This window comes from Coffea eugenioides, chromosome 11 (assembly GCF_003713205.1).
Source record: "Coffea eugenioides isolate CCC68of chromosome 11, Ceug_1.0, whole genome shotgun sequence".
NCBI lineage: Eukaryota > Viridiplantae > Streptophyta > Magnoliopsida > Gentianales > Rubiaceae > Coffea > Coffea eugenioides.
Window position 1 is genome coordinate 13,248,511 of NC_040045.1, and position 12,922 is coordinate 13,261,432.

At 34.8% G+C, this 12,922-nt stretch overlaps 1 protein-coding gene across 1 annotated transcript; it reads right to left on the bottom strand.

The window, feature by feature from the left end:
• Positions 1-852: 852 nt before the first annotated feature.
• On the bottom strand, positions 853-8,156 carry LOC113751130 (methylenetetrahydrofolate reductase 2-like). Its single transcript, XM_027295002.1, has 11 exons — positions 7,524-8,156; positions 7,252-7,312; positions 7,065-7,147; positions 6,753-6,926; positions 5,876-6,049; positions 5,674-5,774; positions 5,418-5,529; positions 3,656-3,736; positions 3,389-3,566; positions 2,591-2,925; positions 853-1,175 (listed from the first exon to the last, which is right to left on the bottom strand). The coding sequence occupies exons 1-11, from the start codon at positions 7,926-7,928 to the stop codon at positions 1,092-1,094; spliced, it is 1,788 nt and encodes a 595-aa protein (XP_027150803.1). The 5' UTR covers positions 7,929-8,156; the 3' UTR covers positions 853-1,091.
• Between the last annotated feature and the right edge of the window lie 4,766 nt (positions 8,157-12,922).

Sequence of the window (12,922 nt, forward strand, 5' to 3'; positions counted from 1 at the left end):
TTCTCTCTAAGAATCTTTACTATTCTCTTAGATTATGATGACAAAACGTTTTCATGTATTACCCCAGTAGGAAGTCTTATGTGGTGGTTTAGTTATTATACGGTGGATGGAGTCCGGATCTGCAAGTCATTGGCCTGAGCAAGTGAAGCGGTGGAAGGAAACGGTAATTATAGGGGTCGCAGCAACATATGTGCAATTTGGTATTGAATTATTTCAAAAGTAGTTTGGGCATTTGAAGCAGAATTACTCCATAAGTAAGATAATTGCTCTAATGACATCACCAATCTAAAGTGAATTCAAGTATGATCCTTTTTTCAAAATTTTTTTTTGGTAAGTTGGATAGTTGTAGATTTTGTTTATAAACTAAAATCAATTTTATGGGCTTGAGTAAATGATTTTCTAGGATTTTATCCGTGTAATCTACTCGGGACCATACCACCCTATTTGCCTATAGATGCACCTCCAGTTAAATTTGAAGAGAAATCAACACGTTGTGCACAAAAATAGATACAAGTTCGTAAATTTACAAATTAAGTCATTTGATAAGTTTAATAGCTGAATAACCAGAGACTTTACAGTCATAATATTGTCCTGTGGCTTCTATTTACCCTTTGTTATTTCTTGATCAAAATGCGTGATGATTCGAATGAATATTAAACCACTTAATAGTAACAACTATTTGGTTTATTATACCCAGACCATATTCCACATAAAAAACTCGACTTGGAAGTCATGACACGTAAAAGATCACAAAGACAAATTTCAATTTTTTCGAGTGTAACAAACTTGCTCAAAATTTGCCGAGCAACATTCTAATGAAGTCATGAGATATCGTCTATAGACTTCTCGACATGAACAATGAATCAGCTTGCAATGCCAAGAGAATTTCCATTACCAAGAGGTGCAAGGCCAAAATCCGAAAGAATATCAGGTATTATAATGCTGCTTTTGTCATTATTGTTGCATAAAATGAGAGGCTAGCCTAAACATTATAGATGACAAGCAATAATCTTACTACAGCAAGAAAAGAAATTTCAAGAGAAGAAAGTGGGACTTCATGGAGGATGACTCCCCGAGTACTGCTAATCATTTCAAAGATCGTTGAAGACTGCAAATAAATCACCACTGATGTAATCATTATCAACCAAGCTGACCAAGAAGTACGTGTCTCGCACCTACAAGGATAAGGAAGCAACCACGTGAAATTTTTGGTCCCATACAAGGAGTTGGAGGTAGTCAATGAGTGTTCTACATCCAGGACCAAATGGAAAAATGGGAAATGGAAAATCAGGCAAAAATAGAAATGATAGCCAATTATGACTAGCAACTCAAGACAATCATTAATCCATGATAAGCAACATAACATGCAATTAATTGCTTTTGTAATCAATGTGTTGTAAATGTTTAGACTAATTGCACATAAGCAAATTGTGTCACCTACCACTACTCTTCAGTCTTACTGTTGTTGATCCAAAGAGATGAACCTGAATTCTCTAGTTTTGAATATTTTACATCAAGAAATAAGAAAGCAATTGCAGTAGACTTGATGCCCGAAAGATATACTAGACAAACGACACAAGTGATATCCTACAATGCTTAATTAACTAATTGTATCCCACTCCTAATTCCTTCTAACAATCATCTTACAATCCATAAGAACACACATACGCACATAAGAAAGCAATTGCAGTAGACTTAATGCACGAAATATATACTAGACAAACGCAACAAGTGATATCCCACAATGCTTGACCAACTAATTGTATCCCACTCCTAATTCCTTCTAACAATCATCTCACAATCCATGAGAACACACATACACCTATCTACGCTACAACTATTCATCAAATTTCAAAATCAATTTGCTTCCTGGTTAAAACATATGCCACAGACCATGTACTATCAATCATCAAACATTTCTCCACTATTGTGAAATGCAGCAGAACAAAGCTGTAAGAGATAATATAGAAGGAGAGCAAAGTATTTCCAGTATCCTGATCATGCAAATTTGACGGACATCAATAACTGCAGGGGCGCAAATGCTTCATACCTAAACCCCTCCACTGCCTCAGTGCCATTAGACAAACCTCTGAGATACGGAAAACTATCCGTCAAAGTAAATGCTACTCCCACTTTGAAGCATAAATTTTTTATCAATATTTAATTTTGACATTTTTGCAACATAATGTTCACAAAATGAAGGGTAGAGAAATGACATATAGACATCAATGATTTTTTATTTATCTTACTTGAATCGGGGAGAGGGTTTTGTTGGGGTGGTTTTTTTTGTGGGGGGGGGGGCAAATAAGGTGTAATGGCAATTGATCTCAACCAAACATGGTAAAGTCAAACCAATCCAGCAATGTTTAAGAGACGGAACAAAAACGATATATCTTCACGTTTGTAAGATTCAATTCATTTTTATTTCATTTACTTGTGTTAGGGGAGAGGGTTGGTAGGGGTGGGGAGGACTTGTTTTTACTGTTGTCATCCCAAATATTGTACAAATATTTTAGTCCTTCAGTAAATAGCAATGCTTTAGAAGTATAAGAAGATTGACATACAATAGACATAAAGAGATGAAACTAACCTCTTCAAGCAGTTTTCTGGACGGGTCAGCCTCTGGGTATAATTGAGCCCATGCTCTTGACCAAATTTCAAATGCCTCATCCTTCCACACCACAAAGCTGGAAGGATCCACAACGGTAGGTTGTATAATCTCCTTTGCAGGGAAGACTCCCCATGTAACAGCATTCACATCAGTTTGGTTGGTGTTTGAAATCCAACTTCCCGCTTTATCCACAGCCATATAGGTGAGGAATGGGTATCCTTTGCATCTCTCAACAAGAGAGTTCAACTTTTCTTTGGAGCAGAAAAATTCCAAGTAGGCCTTCTGATAAACATATCCACCTGGCCCACCCCATCCTGCAAACCATGTTTACATACAGAGCAGTTAAAAGTCATTTTCTCAAGAATTCCTTATATCCGATCTATTAATACCAATGTTGATCAACAGATTCCCGGATCAACGCAAAGACATTAAATTACTGCTCTAGTTTGATCCCTATTTTCTTTGATCTAAAGAAATTTATCAACTTCATAGAAGTAAATAGTGCAGCAGTCAATCCCATTCCTGAAATACCCAGCAAATTCAATATCTACTTGAAGAGTTTATAATGGAGTTTGACCCACAAAAGGGACGTGCAAATGTTAAAAGTTTCTATTAAGAAAAAATTCATTCAAAAAGAATACTGATTTTCAGCATGTGAGGATCTGTTTCCACCTGACCCAAACTTTAGGAGGAAAAGGGAAGACAGGGTCCCAGGTATTACTCTTGAACAAAATTAATAAAATAAAAAATCTGCATTCCAGGTAAGAAACAACTCACCAAGAGATGGAGTGTCAGACTTTACTCCATTAACTGCTGGTTGGCTGTTGATTGTTAGGAAACCTTTTAAGTTTATAGCACCCAGCGGTTCATTTATGATCCTTGTCTCTGGCTGAAGGCCATCTAATTCGGACCATGGGCAGCTTCTTAATTGCCCGAGACAAAATTGCTTAAATTTCTGATGTGACGAAATTCATCAAGAATCAGAGCTTCCGCAGAAACAGTACTTTCTTCAGATGAATGTAAAAATGTAACGAGTAATTGTACCTCATAAATATCCTGTAAACTTCTTAGAGGGACAACCCATTCTTCTGAAAGTCTCTTACCACGTGCACGAGGCCTCATGAACTGTTTAAAATTTATGGCATAGCCACATGAATGGAATATATAATAAGATGAATTAAGCATCAACAACTTGGTCAAAGGTCCATAAATCTAAACAGAAGGTGATATGATTTATTTCTCCCTGTAAAACTTTCTCTAAAAACATGGCTGAAAACAAAGGTCATTCTATTACTCATTCTTTGTTGCACATGAGAAAGAATTTTCACCAATTTAAAATAATTACACACAGGTAAAGGGCCTGTTCTCATTTGCTTCAAGATAGTTCTAATTTTGTAATTTAACTAAAGGATGCTTTCAGTTTTTCTTTTGAAACAGAAAGTTGTTGTCTCTATGAGCACCTTGGAGGAGCTTTCTAGAGATTGAACTTTATAATAAAATGTTACTTCTAATGTTTCAAACAACTTTTGAAAAGTCAATCTGAAGTGCTCTAAAAAAATCAAGGATGGTAGAATGGGCTGTAACTCCTCACAGTTGTCAAAACCTGGAGTAGATTCAAAAGTTAATGTCCATTATAGGGTTCCCATTACCAGATTTTGATTATGCTTCTTCCTGTGACTTGGTATTTAGTTGGAGATACAGATCAACTCCTAAAATTAGGAACTCAAACAAACATATGATCTTTTGAGAAACCATGAGAGGATATGAACATCTGGCACAAAAAGGATCATTAAACAGAAGACTACCAGAAAATGATCCATCAGACCATAAAATCTCCCTGTACCATATAAAGAAGTCAAGTTGTTCTTTATCCACTTGAATTTCTAAACCTTTAATTGCACATGTACCAGGAAGGCTTCTTATTATAGGATCCTCGCAAAAAGCTACTTAAAAGGAGGGGGGAAAGATCTTTAGGAATGCTTACTATCCTCATGGATTTCCTGAATTTCAACAGAGCCAGAGTCATATAGGAGTTAATTCAGTAATTCCAGCCACTTTGAAATATATTCTGCTGACTCGCAGCATATGAAGAGGAGAAGATCAGATGGGACAGTGCTCTCATAATGGATCATTAAGTTAGACAGTAAAAAGTAGGAGGTAAATCTCTTGATTGAAGTTGAAACTACCTATGACTCAGCAATGGTTCAGTCAGAAAATCTGTCCTCATGCTAAGAATCTAAAATTATCAGAATGCTTTAAGGAGGTCTGTATAGTTTGCCATTTTTTACAGGGAAGAAAAAACTTTTAAAATCCTATACTGACATTTCACTTATTTCTAGTAAATAAAGATCGGAATCAAGAAGCTGTAGTGGCAAAATTATTAAATCAACTATGTAGGGCTTTAGACCAAGGCATGGACTTGATCATCAAAATCATAGCCTTCCAACACTTCCTCTTGAGAATCATATAAAAAAAACGAAATTTCAAATAGTCTCTTTTCTACTTAGCAAGCACCATTCCCTAAACGCAAAGCTCTGCTAGATTTTATGGATAGAAGTTTACAACTTGCAGAACTATGATGTTTTCTATGGAAACAGGTTACAATTGGAAGGCAAAACAGAGGAAGAGAAACATTTACAATCACCTAAGAATTAAAAACCTATGCAATGGCAGATAAAGTACAAAAAACTACATAGCACCCCAAAGAACTAGGAGATGATAACATATGCTTAGGCAGAAAGTGAAAAGTAAAAGTCAATGACTTTAAAATATAAAAAGAAAAAAAAAGTTATTAAGATCTCCATACTTGATAGTCTGAAAGTGCTCCATATGATGCATTTCGAGAATCACCCCATCGGCCATGTGGGTAATGTTCCCAACCTATGGTCCTTGAAATATAGCTCTTTGGACGATTGGCCCTGCAATAGTAGAAACGAAAGATGAAATGTTTGAGTTTTCGATAATCATCCACATAATAGATGAAATCACTAAGACAGAGACAGACAGAGAGAGAGAGAGAGAGAGAGAGGAGTGCAAAAATGGGCTGATTCAGTATTATATACCAAAATATAGGGCGAACATCTTCTTTAACACGATAAATATTAGTGGGACGTCTCCAAGGCAATGTCCTTGAAATCTTTGATTCCTCAATCAGACCAAGATTCTACACATGCAAGCTTTCATAAGCCACTAACTTCCAGCACTATACTAATAATGGAAATGACTAGATAACCCACACAGGGATAATGAGAAATGACAACAAACCATCAATATAGCCAATGCAGACTTCTCCATGTTTAATGTATAAACATGCAATGTCTTGATTCCACTAGCCAAAATCCTCTTGCACATTTCAGTTCCAAGGTGAATCCCGTAGTTTCTCACAGCTTCTTCATTGTCCTTGATAGGCTCTAAGGCAGCAGTAATCTCAGGAGGAATCTACAATTATTCAGTAAACTTAGTATGGAACTTAAACGCACAAGCACCTAATGTTGTCTGAGTAACCACATAGTTCAACAAGTTGCCAATCACTTAAAATGAAATTAACCAGCACTAACTAGAGATACTGGATTTGTATCAATTCTGCATTCCCACATAGTTGCTATTTGAATAAAATCGAAATTGTCATCATTCTTCATATGTTAAATAAGAATGAGCAGAACATTTATTTACTACTACAATGACTGTTAAGCATAGTGAAGCAAACTAATGTGTCAACTTAAATGAGAACTGTTAGGACTAATACAACATATGCTTTAAAGAAGTTGACATATTACATATCTAAATACCTAGTATCATGCATAGAGAGAGGAATAAACTTATAGAGGTGGAAGGTATGCAGAAAAGATTCACAACCTTAGATTTTAAGGCTCACAATGACCAGAAGACTAATTGTGATCTGATTATTAATTCTTGCAAATTGTATATGTCCAGTAGTATGTTAGAGTAGCTGCATGGTAATAAGTGAATTTTCACTCACTAGAAAGACTCTCAAGTGTTAAGATTTTAAAGTACAATAGAAAAAATTGATGCACAAGATAAAAAATTATCTGTCTTGTGTACAAATGACCTTCTAAAAAAGCACATTTGCCCACATAACTCTTGATCTTTGTGAAAGAATGCTATTAATTGCGGCCTTTACCTTAGTCTTGCAAAAGCCGGTCATACGAAGGAAGCCCCTGTAATTATTGATGGGCATAATCCCAGGAACAATAGGGCAAGTTATGCCAATTTGGCGACAGTCATTAACAAATTTGAGGAAAATATCAGTATCATAGAAGAGTTGAGTTATAATAAGATCAGCTCCGGCATCAACCTGCAGAAAATTTCAGAATCAACCACCATAAGCAAAAGAAAGTTTAAGTTCCCACATCCAAACCTCTGGAAAAAGCCAAAAGGAATAAATTAATCACAATTCAAAAGACAGCGTCATATCAAGGGGCTAAATACAAACCTTTCTCTTCAGATAGGCAAGGTCGCTTTGATATGCCTCAAGCGGGGCAATCCCATTAGCAGGTATAACATCAGGATGAGCCTCTGAGCAGGAAAGGACACCACATTAACATCATGGTTACACTCTTTACACTAATACATCAACACAGCATCGTCCAAAACAACAACTTGAATTACTAAAAACCCACCTGGATAACCAGCAACAGTGATCCCAAAATAATCCCCATATTTGGCACGAATATGTTTCACCTAAATAGATTAAACAGCTCAAAACTACTCATCACCAACATCAAAATGTAGCCAGAGTTCACACCCAACTAGCACTAAATGGTACTATATGCACAGTAAACATTAACGATGTTATCAAACAAGCGTAAAACAATCAACATCAACTTAATTGAATGAGCAACAATCAGAACATAACGAACACAATCAGAATCAAACTCAGAGGCAAACTTACCAGGTCGAGAGCGCAGGCAAAGCCACCTTCCACCTGGACGAACTTATCCTGGCCATGAGGGGGATCTCCCCGCAAAGCAAGGACATTCTGGAGGCCGTTGGATTTTATAGCATCCAGAGCGTGATCAATTTTCTCCACAGGCATATTGGTACACGTCAAGTGCATCATGGTCTCGACGCAGACCATATTCTGCATCCGATTCGCGATCTCCAGCGTCAGATCCGCCGTGGATCCGCCCGCACCCCACGTGATATCACAGAAATTCGGGTTATGGACGACCATCCTCTCCATTCTTTCGAACAGGTTGTCGACGCCATCTTCTGTCTTGGGTGGGAAGAATTCGAAGGAGAAAACAACCTTGTTTTCGTCCTTGGCGGCCTTCTGGATCTTCTCAATCACCTTCATTATCAACGAAATTTAAATCCAATCGAAAATATGTATACCTCGATTGATCTGTCAATGCTCCAGCGGTGTCGGCGAGGAATTCCCGACACAATGCTGCTGTAGCAGTAGCTTTCTGTCAAGCCAAAAAATCACACCAAGATAAGTAGAATTCGCTAGCGTGGAGGAAGGAAGAAAGGAGAATAGAGCTCAGATCTGTTGCGTGGGGAATTTGGGGTGATTTATAGGGTCAGTGGCTTGCTACTCTCTCACCAACTGCTTCACCAACTCCTGTGTGGACTGTGGTCCTAATTGGTTGTCATTTGTATTCTGTTTCCATTTTTACTTTTGGAATAATTTACAAAGCTCCCCTGATGTTTGGCTTAATATCACTTAGCATCCCTATAGTTTTAAAAATCTTTCTTGTCTCCCTTATCAGATTGACAAGACAAGATTTCTTCATCATGGATAGAAAATGATGATATTACGCATCTAAAAATCCTTAATTGATTAAGGAAAATTCAAACAAAAAAAGGAATTTGGAAAAGCAACAACAATTAACAAAACTACTATTTATAATTGTGACATTTTTTAAATCCTATAGTAATAAAAGGTAAGGAATTTCTAATACTACTATTATCTAAAGCAAATCAAATATATATTAGAAGCAAATATATCTTATTTGGATTTCTTTCATTTTCAAAATCCTGACTGTCACCTTCCTATTGTAATTAATAAAATCTATTCTTTATACTAAACGATATTGGTGAATTATAAGAGTGCTTTTTAATATTAGAACTTGTAATGATTTGTTACAATATTTGCTACTAATTTCCTCTTAAAGTGGCTCCTTTTGCCATTAAACTTGTATTTCTTATTTGTTGTCTTGCTGTCTTTATAATCTTAAAGTTGGAGTATTAATCATCGCAAAGTTGTAAAATTACTTATGTGCTGCAACTTTTCCTTATTGCACTTACATCTCTTTCAATTGGTCTTTTGCTTATTAGGTTTATTTTAGTTTTAGTTGCTGCTTTCATATTCATATAAAGGATAAGAAGGGGTACAAATTAAAGTAAATTATATTATCTCTCCTCATCTATGAATTTTTTTTTAATGCACAAGGGCTAACAATGTTACAAAACATGCCAATCAATGGGAAATAAGAGAGATTTTTGAAACCACGAGAGCACTAAGTGATATTAAGGGAAACCACAGAGGAGGTTTGTGAATGATCTTTTTTCTTTTTTTTTTTTTATGATGCATGTGGAAAAAATGGAGTAACTTTTTATTGCTTTGAAGTTTGAAATTGTTGATGCATTTGGAGTTTGGACCATCTGGCATGTTCCATTATTGCAAGTAAATCCTTTTCAAGATTCCTCACAAAAGGAAAAAATGGAAAAGGATTTAACTGCTGAAATAGTCCTTGAGATACTTTAAGTTGTCTTAATAATGTAATTCTCAAATATTTAGTTGGCATAACTTGGTCATTCCAACCAACGGTTTTCAACCGGCTGTTTTGATGTCTAACAAATTAGAAACTGTTTCGGGCAAAAATCGTACAACATCGTGAGATGCTGAAGCCAAGAATAGGTACCACAGCAAACTCGTCACAAGTAACTTCTATTCATTTTAGAAATGTAAAGGGAGAATGAAAAGAGTTAAAAGAAAATTAAGGGAATAGATAGGAGAAAGGCTAAGGTGGTAAGTCGTGCTTGATCCTACACGTTTCAAGGACGTTTGAGAAAGGCTGTGCATTGATAGAAGAGAGTAAGAGTGATTATAAGGATCAATAGCATTGAGTTGCGAGAGAAATTATACGTGAATAAGGGGTTAGTCCTTGAGAAGAAAGTGATGGACACAAAAATAAATAAATGAATAAAAGTGATTGGAGCGGGATATTAGGGAAATTATTGACATATGAAATTTTTGAAAAACAAAAAAAGAATTTACGACGGCATTTTTATGTTATGTGGCCGAATCTCACCAATCAAAAGTAAATGATTTTAAAAGTGATGAATTAAAAATTTTCTATTTTGGTTAGCGTAGAATAGTTAAATAATCTAAGAGGAATTATACTAAAGCCTACGAAAAATCAACGACCAAATAACAAATAAGGAATAAGAGGTACTAGCCTAAACATAAAAAGAGCAAAGGGAAAAAGGAAAGGTAAGGAGAACCAAATTCTTAATTCAATTGATTGCAAGTAAAGAGAATTAGAGAAAATATTATTGCAACGTGGTAATCTACAGGCTAGACCCAAATCTTAAATGGCAAGTTGATACACCATCACTGTTGGTAAGCTATAAATGACAAGCGATCTTAAGTAGTCTTTAGTTGTACACAGTATTTGTATGTTATACGAATTAATGAAACAACACAATAAAGTGTGAGTTGTACCTCAAATCATATATGCAAACCATTGATCCCGCAAATCACTTGTGCAAGCTCAAATATGGCTGTGATTTAATGGTGCAATAATAACTATAAAACTCATTTGTGGTTATGTGTAAGGCTGCGAATGAATTAAACCGTCTGTGAGCCGTCTTAATCAAAACTCGATTTGAGATCGGTCAATATGGAATTCGAATTGAGATATAGCTGACTAAATTAAACTATCGAACTCAAGTCGAGTATAGAGAAACTCAAATCGCATGTGTATGTTTACATATATATAAATTTTATTTTAATAATGAAATTACATATATATTCCTAACATTTTTATTATTTATTAAGGAAAAATGACTATTTTAGTAATTTTTTAAAAGATAAAATAATTATTTTTTTAAAACTCGAGCAGGCTTGAACTCAAACTCGACTAGGTTCGAATTTGAGAATGAGTTCAAACTCAAGTTTTACATTAAAAACTTGTTTGATAACTTGATTAGGTTAAAGTTCAACTCGATCATATTCCATTGCAACCTTAATTATTTGAATGAGCTTATTTATCCTTAGACTACCTATTAACTATTTTGTTTGCTTTGCATGTTAAAAAAAGGTTATACAGTTTTATTGTTTGTTAAAATGGGAAATTTGTTTTTGGATTGCCATTTCATAAAAATAAGATATGTCTATATAGCAGTGTGTCTCGTAGAGTTAAAGGTAAAAATGATGTAAATGTGTACATGTTTAGGAATTGTTTTTCTATAAATAATATTGTTTTCAAAAATTGACTCGTACATTTTCCAATTTCCACACATATATGTATATTTTTTTCCTTGGAAAATGTCCATACAAGAATCGTTTGAATATCCAAGTAGGAACATCTAAGTAAGATAGAAAAATAAATCTACGGAAGTTTGGATGGACGGTTCTCTAAAAGCTGTCATAATTTGAAAGAAAAGTACTCCATTTGTGAAGGGTCTAGAATCACAAGAGAATATATTTGAGGGGCTGGTTTGATAATACCGAAATTGAAAAGTAAGTATTTCTACAAAAGGGTGTTAAAATGGTTAAAAATGCAATGTGAGCATGTCTAAATTAGATAACGGGTAGATTCAGTGGCTGGGTCCCACTCTCCTACCTCAACTCAACAACCCAGGACTTGGAGACCAAGATATGTGATTTCTGCTACATCTGTAAGAATTACTATATTAAAATTTCTCTAACTGTGATTTACATCCTCACGAGGTCAAACTTTGATCTAACTAATTCCTCTTCTTTATTTTTTCCTTTTGACCATTAGGGATGGGTAGTCCGATGCCACAATTGCTGCATCTTCTAATGGAAAACACCTACTGTAAAAAAAAAATAATGGAAAACACCTACTCTAAAAATAAAAAATGGGAAAATAAAGTCCAAAATTTTAGACAAAACATAAAACAAATTAAAAGAACTACAAGTCCAATGGCTTTACGGCTATATAACCTTCTTATTACTAATAATAAAGACAAAATTGTAATGGTTATTTGCCATTTCTTTAACTTTAGTTCATTGAAACTTCTTTTGATGTCAAAATTTGAAAGATTGACTTGGAAACAATTTGTTTGGTACCATAGGCAGAAACCTCGGGAACCTAGAGAAAATGCTCCCAAATTTCATCTGCAAGAGCTAGTAGCCCAAAACCTCTCAAACTTAATCCAAATTACACCTGATTTCCTGAACCTTATAAATTTTGGGACTAATTACAACAACTTCCTCTCAGGTATAGTAAATTTTGCACTTTATTTTCTTTAATACTATCTCTTATACTTTACCCAAGATCACTAGTCAATTCTAACATTGTATGACAACAATGTAAAAAAGATGTTCATATTCCCAAGGATTAATTAAAGTAAATCTCCCTCAAATTATAACAAGTTTTACACTTCACCCCTAGCATTATCTTTTTCTTTCTTTGTGGGTTTAGCTGCAAGGCCTATAGTTAACATTAGGAAAAATGACACCAATCATCTCTTACATTTCATCATCGTAATTTTTTAGTACTTCACATTCAAAATGAAGCATTTTAGTCCTTAAACATAACAAATGCACAATTTTAGTCCCGAACACATTTTCCAGCGTATTTTCACTTGAAAAATTTTTGGGATGCATCACATATCCAAATAAAAAGGGAAAAAATAGACAACCCACCTAATATTTAACCTAAATTTGCATCACCATCTCATGTGCAAAAATAAGAGCAGAAAAAAGGACCAAATTTTCACGGCAATTAAAAATATACAATAAAAACAGTTAACTAAACATTAAATTAGCAATCTAAATATTACAAAATTAAACTTGTACGCAAATACTCGAAGTTGATCGTATTTACTAGCACAGATGCATCTGTTAGTCCTTGCACTCTTGCTTCCTTCCCTGGTCTTCTCCTTCTTAGCTTCGTCCAAACTCATGTCCAAGTCTGAATTCCTTATCTCTTCCTAAAAGACTACACTATATCAAAATCTTGTTCATGAAAAGACAAAATTACCAATTTTAGTTAAACACATTATGCATTCCAATTTGTTATTGAATTAAAAATTTCCATTTCCAAAATTACAAAATTTTAAAGTGAGATTTCAAGAAAAAAGAATGAAAAGAAA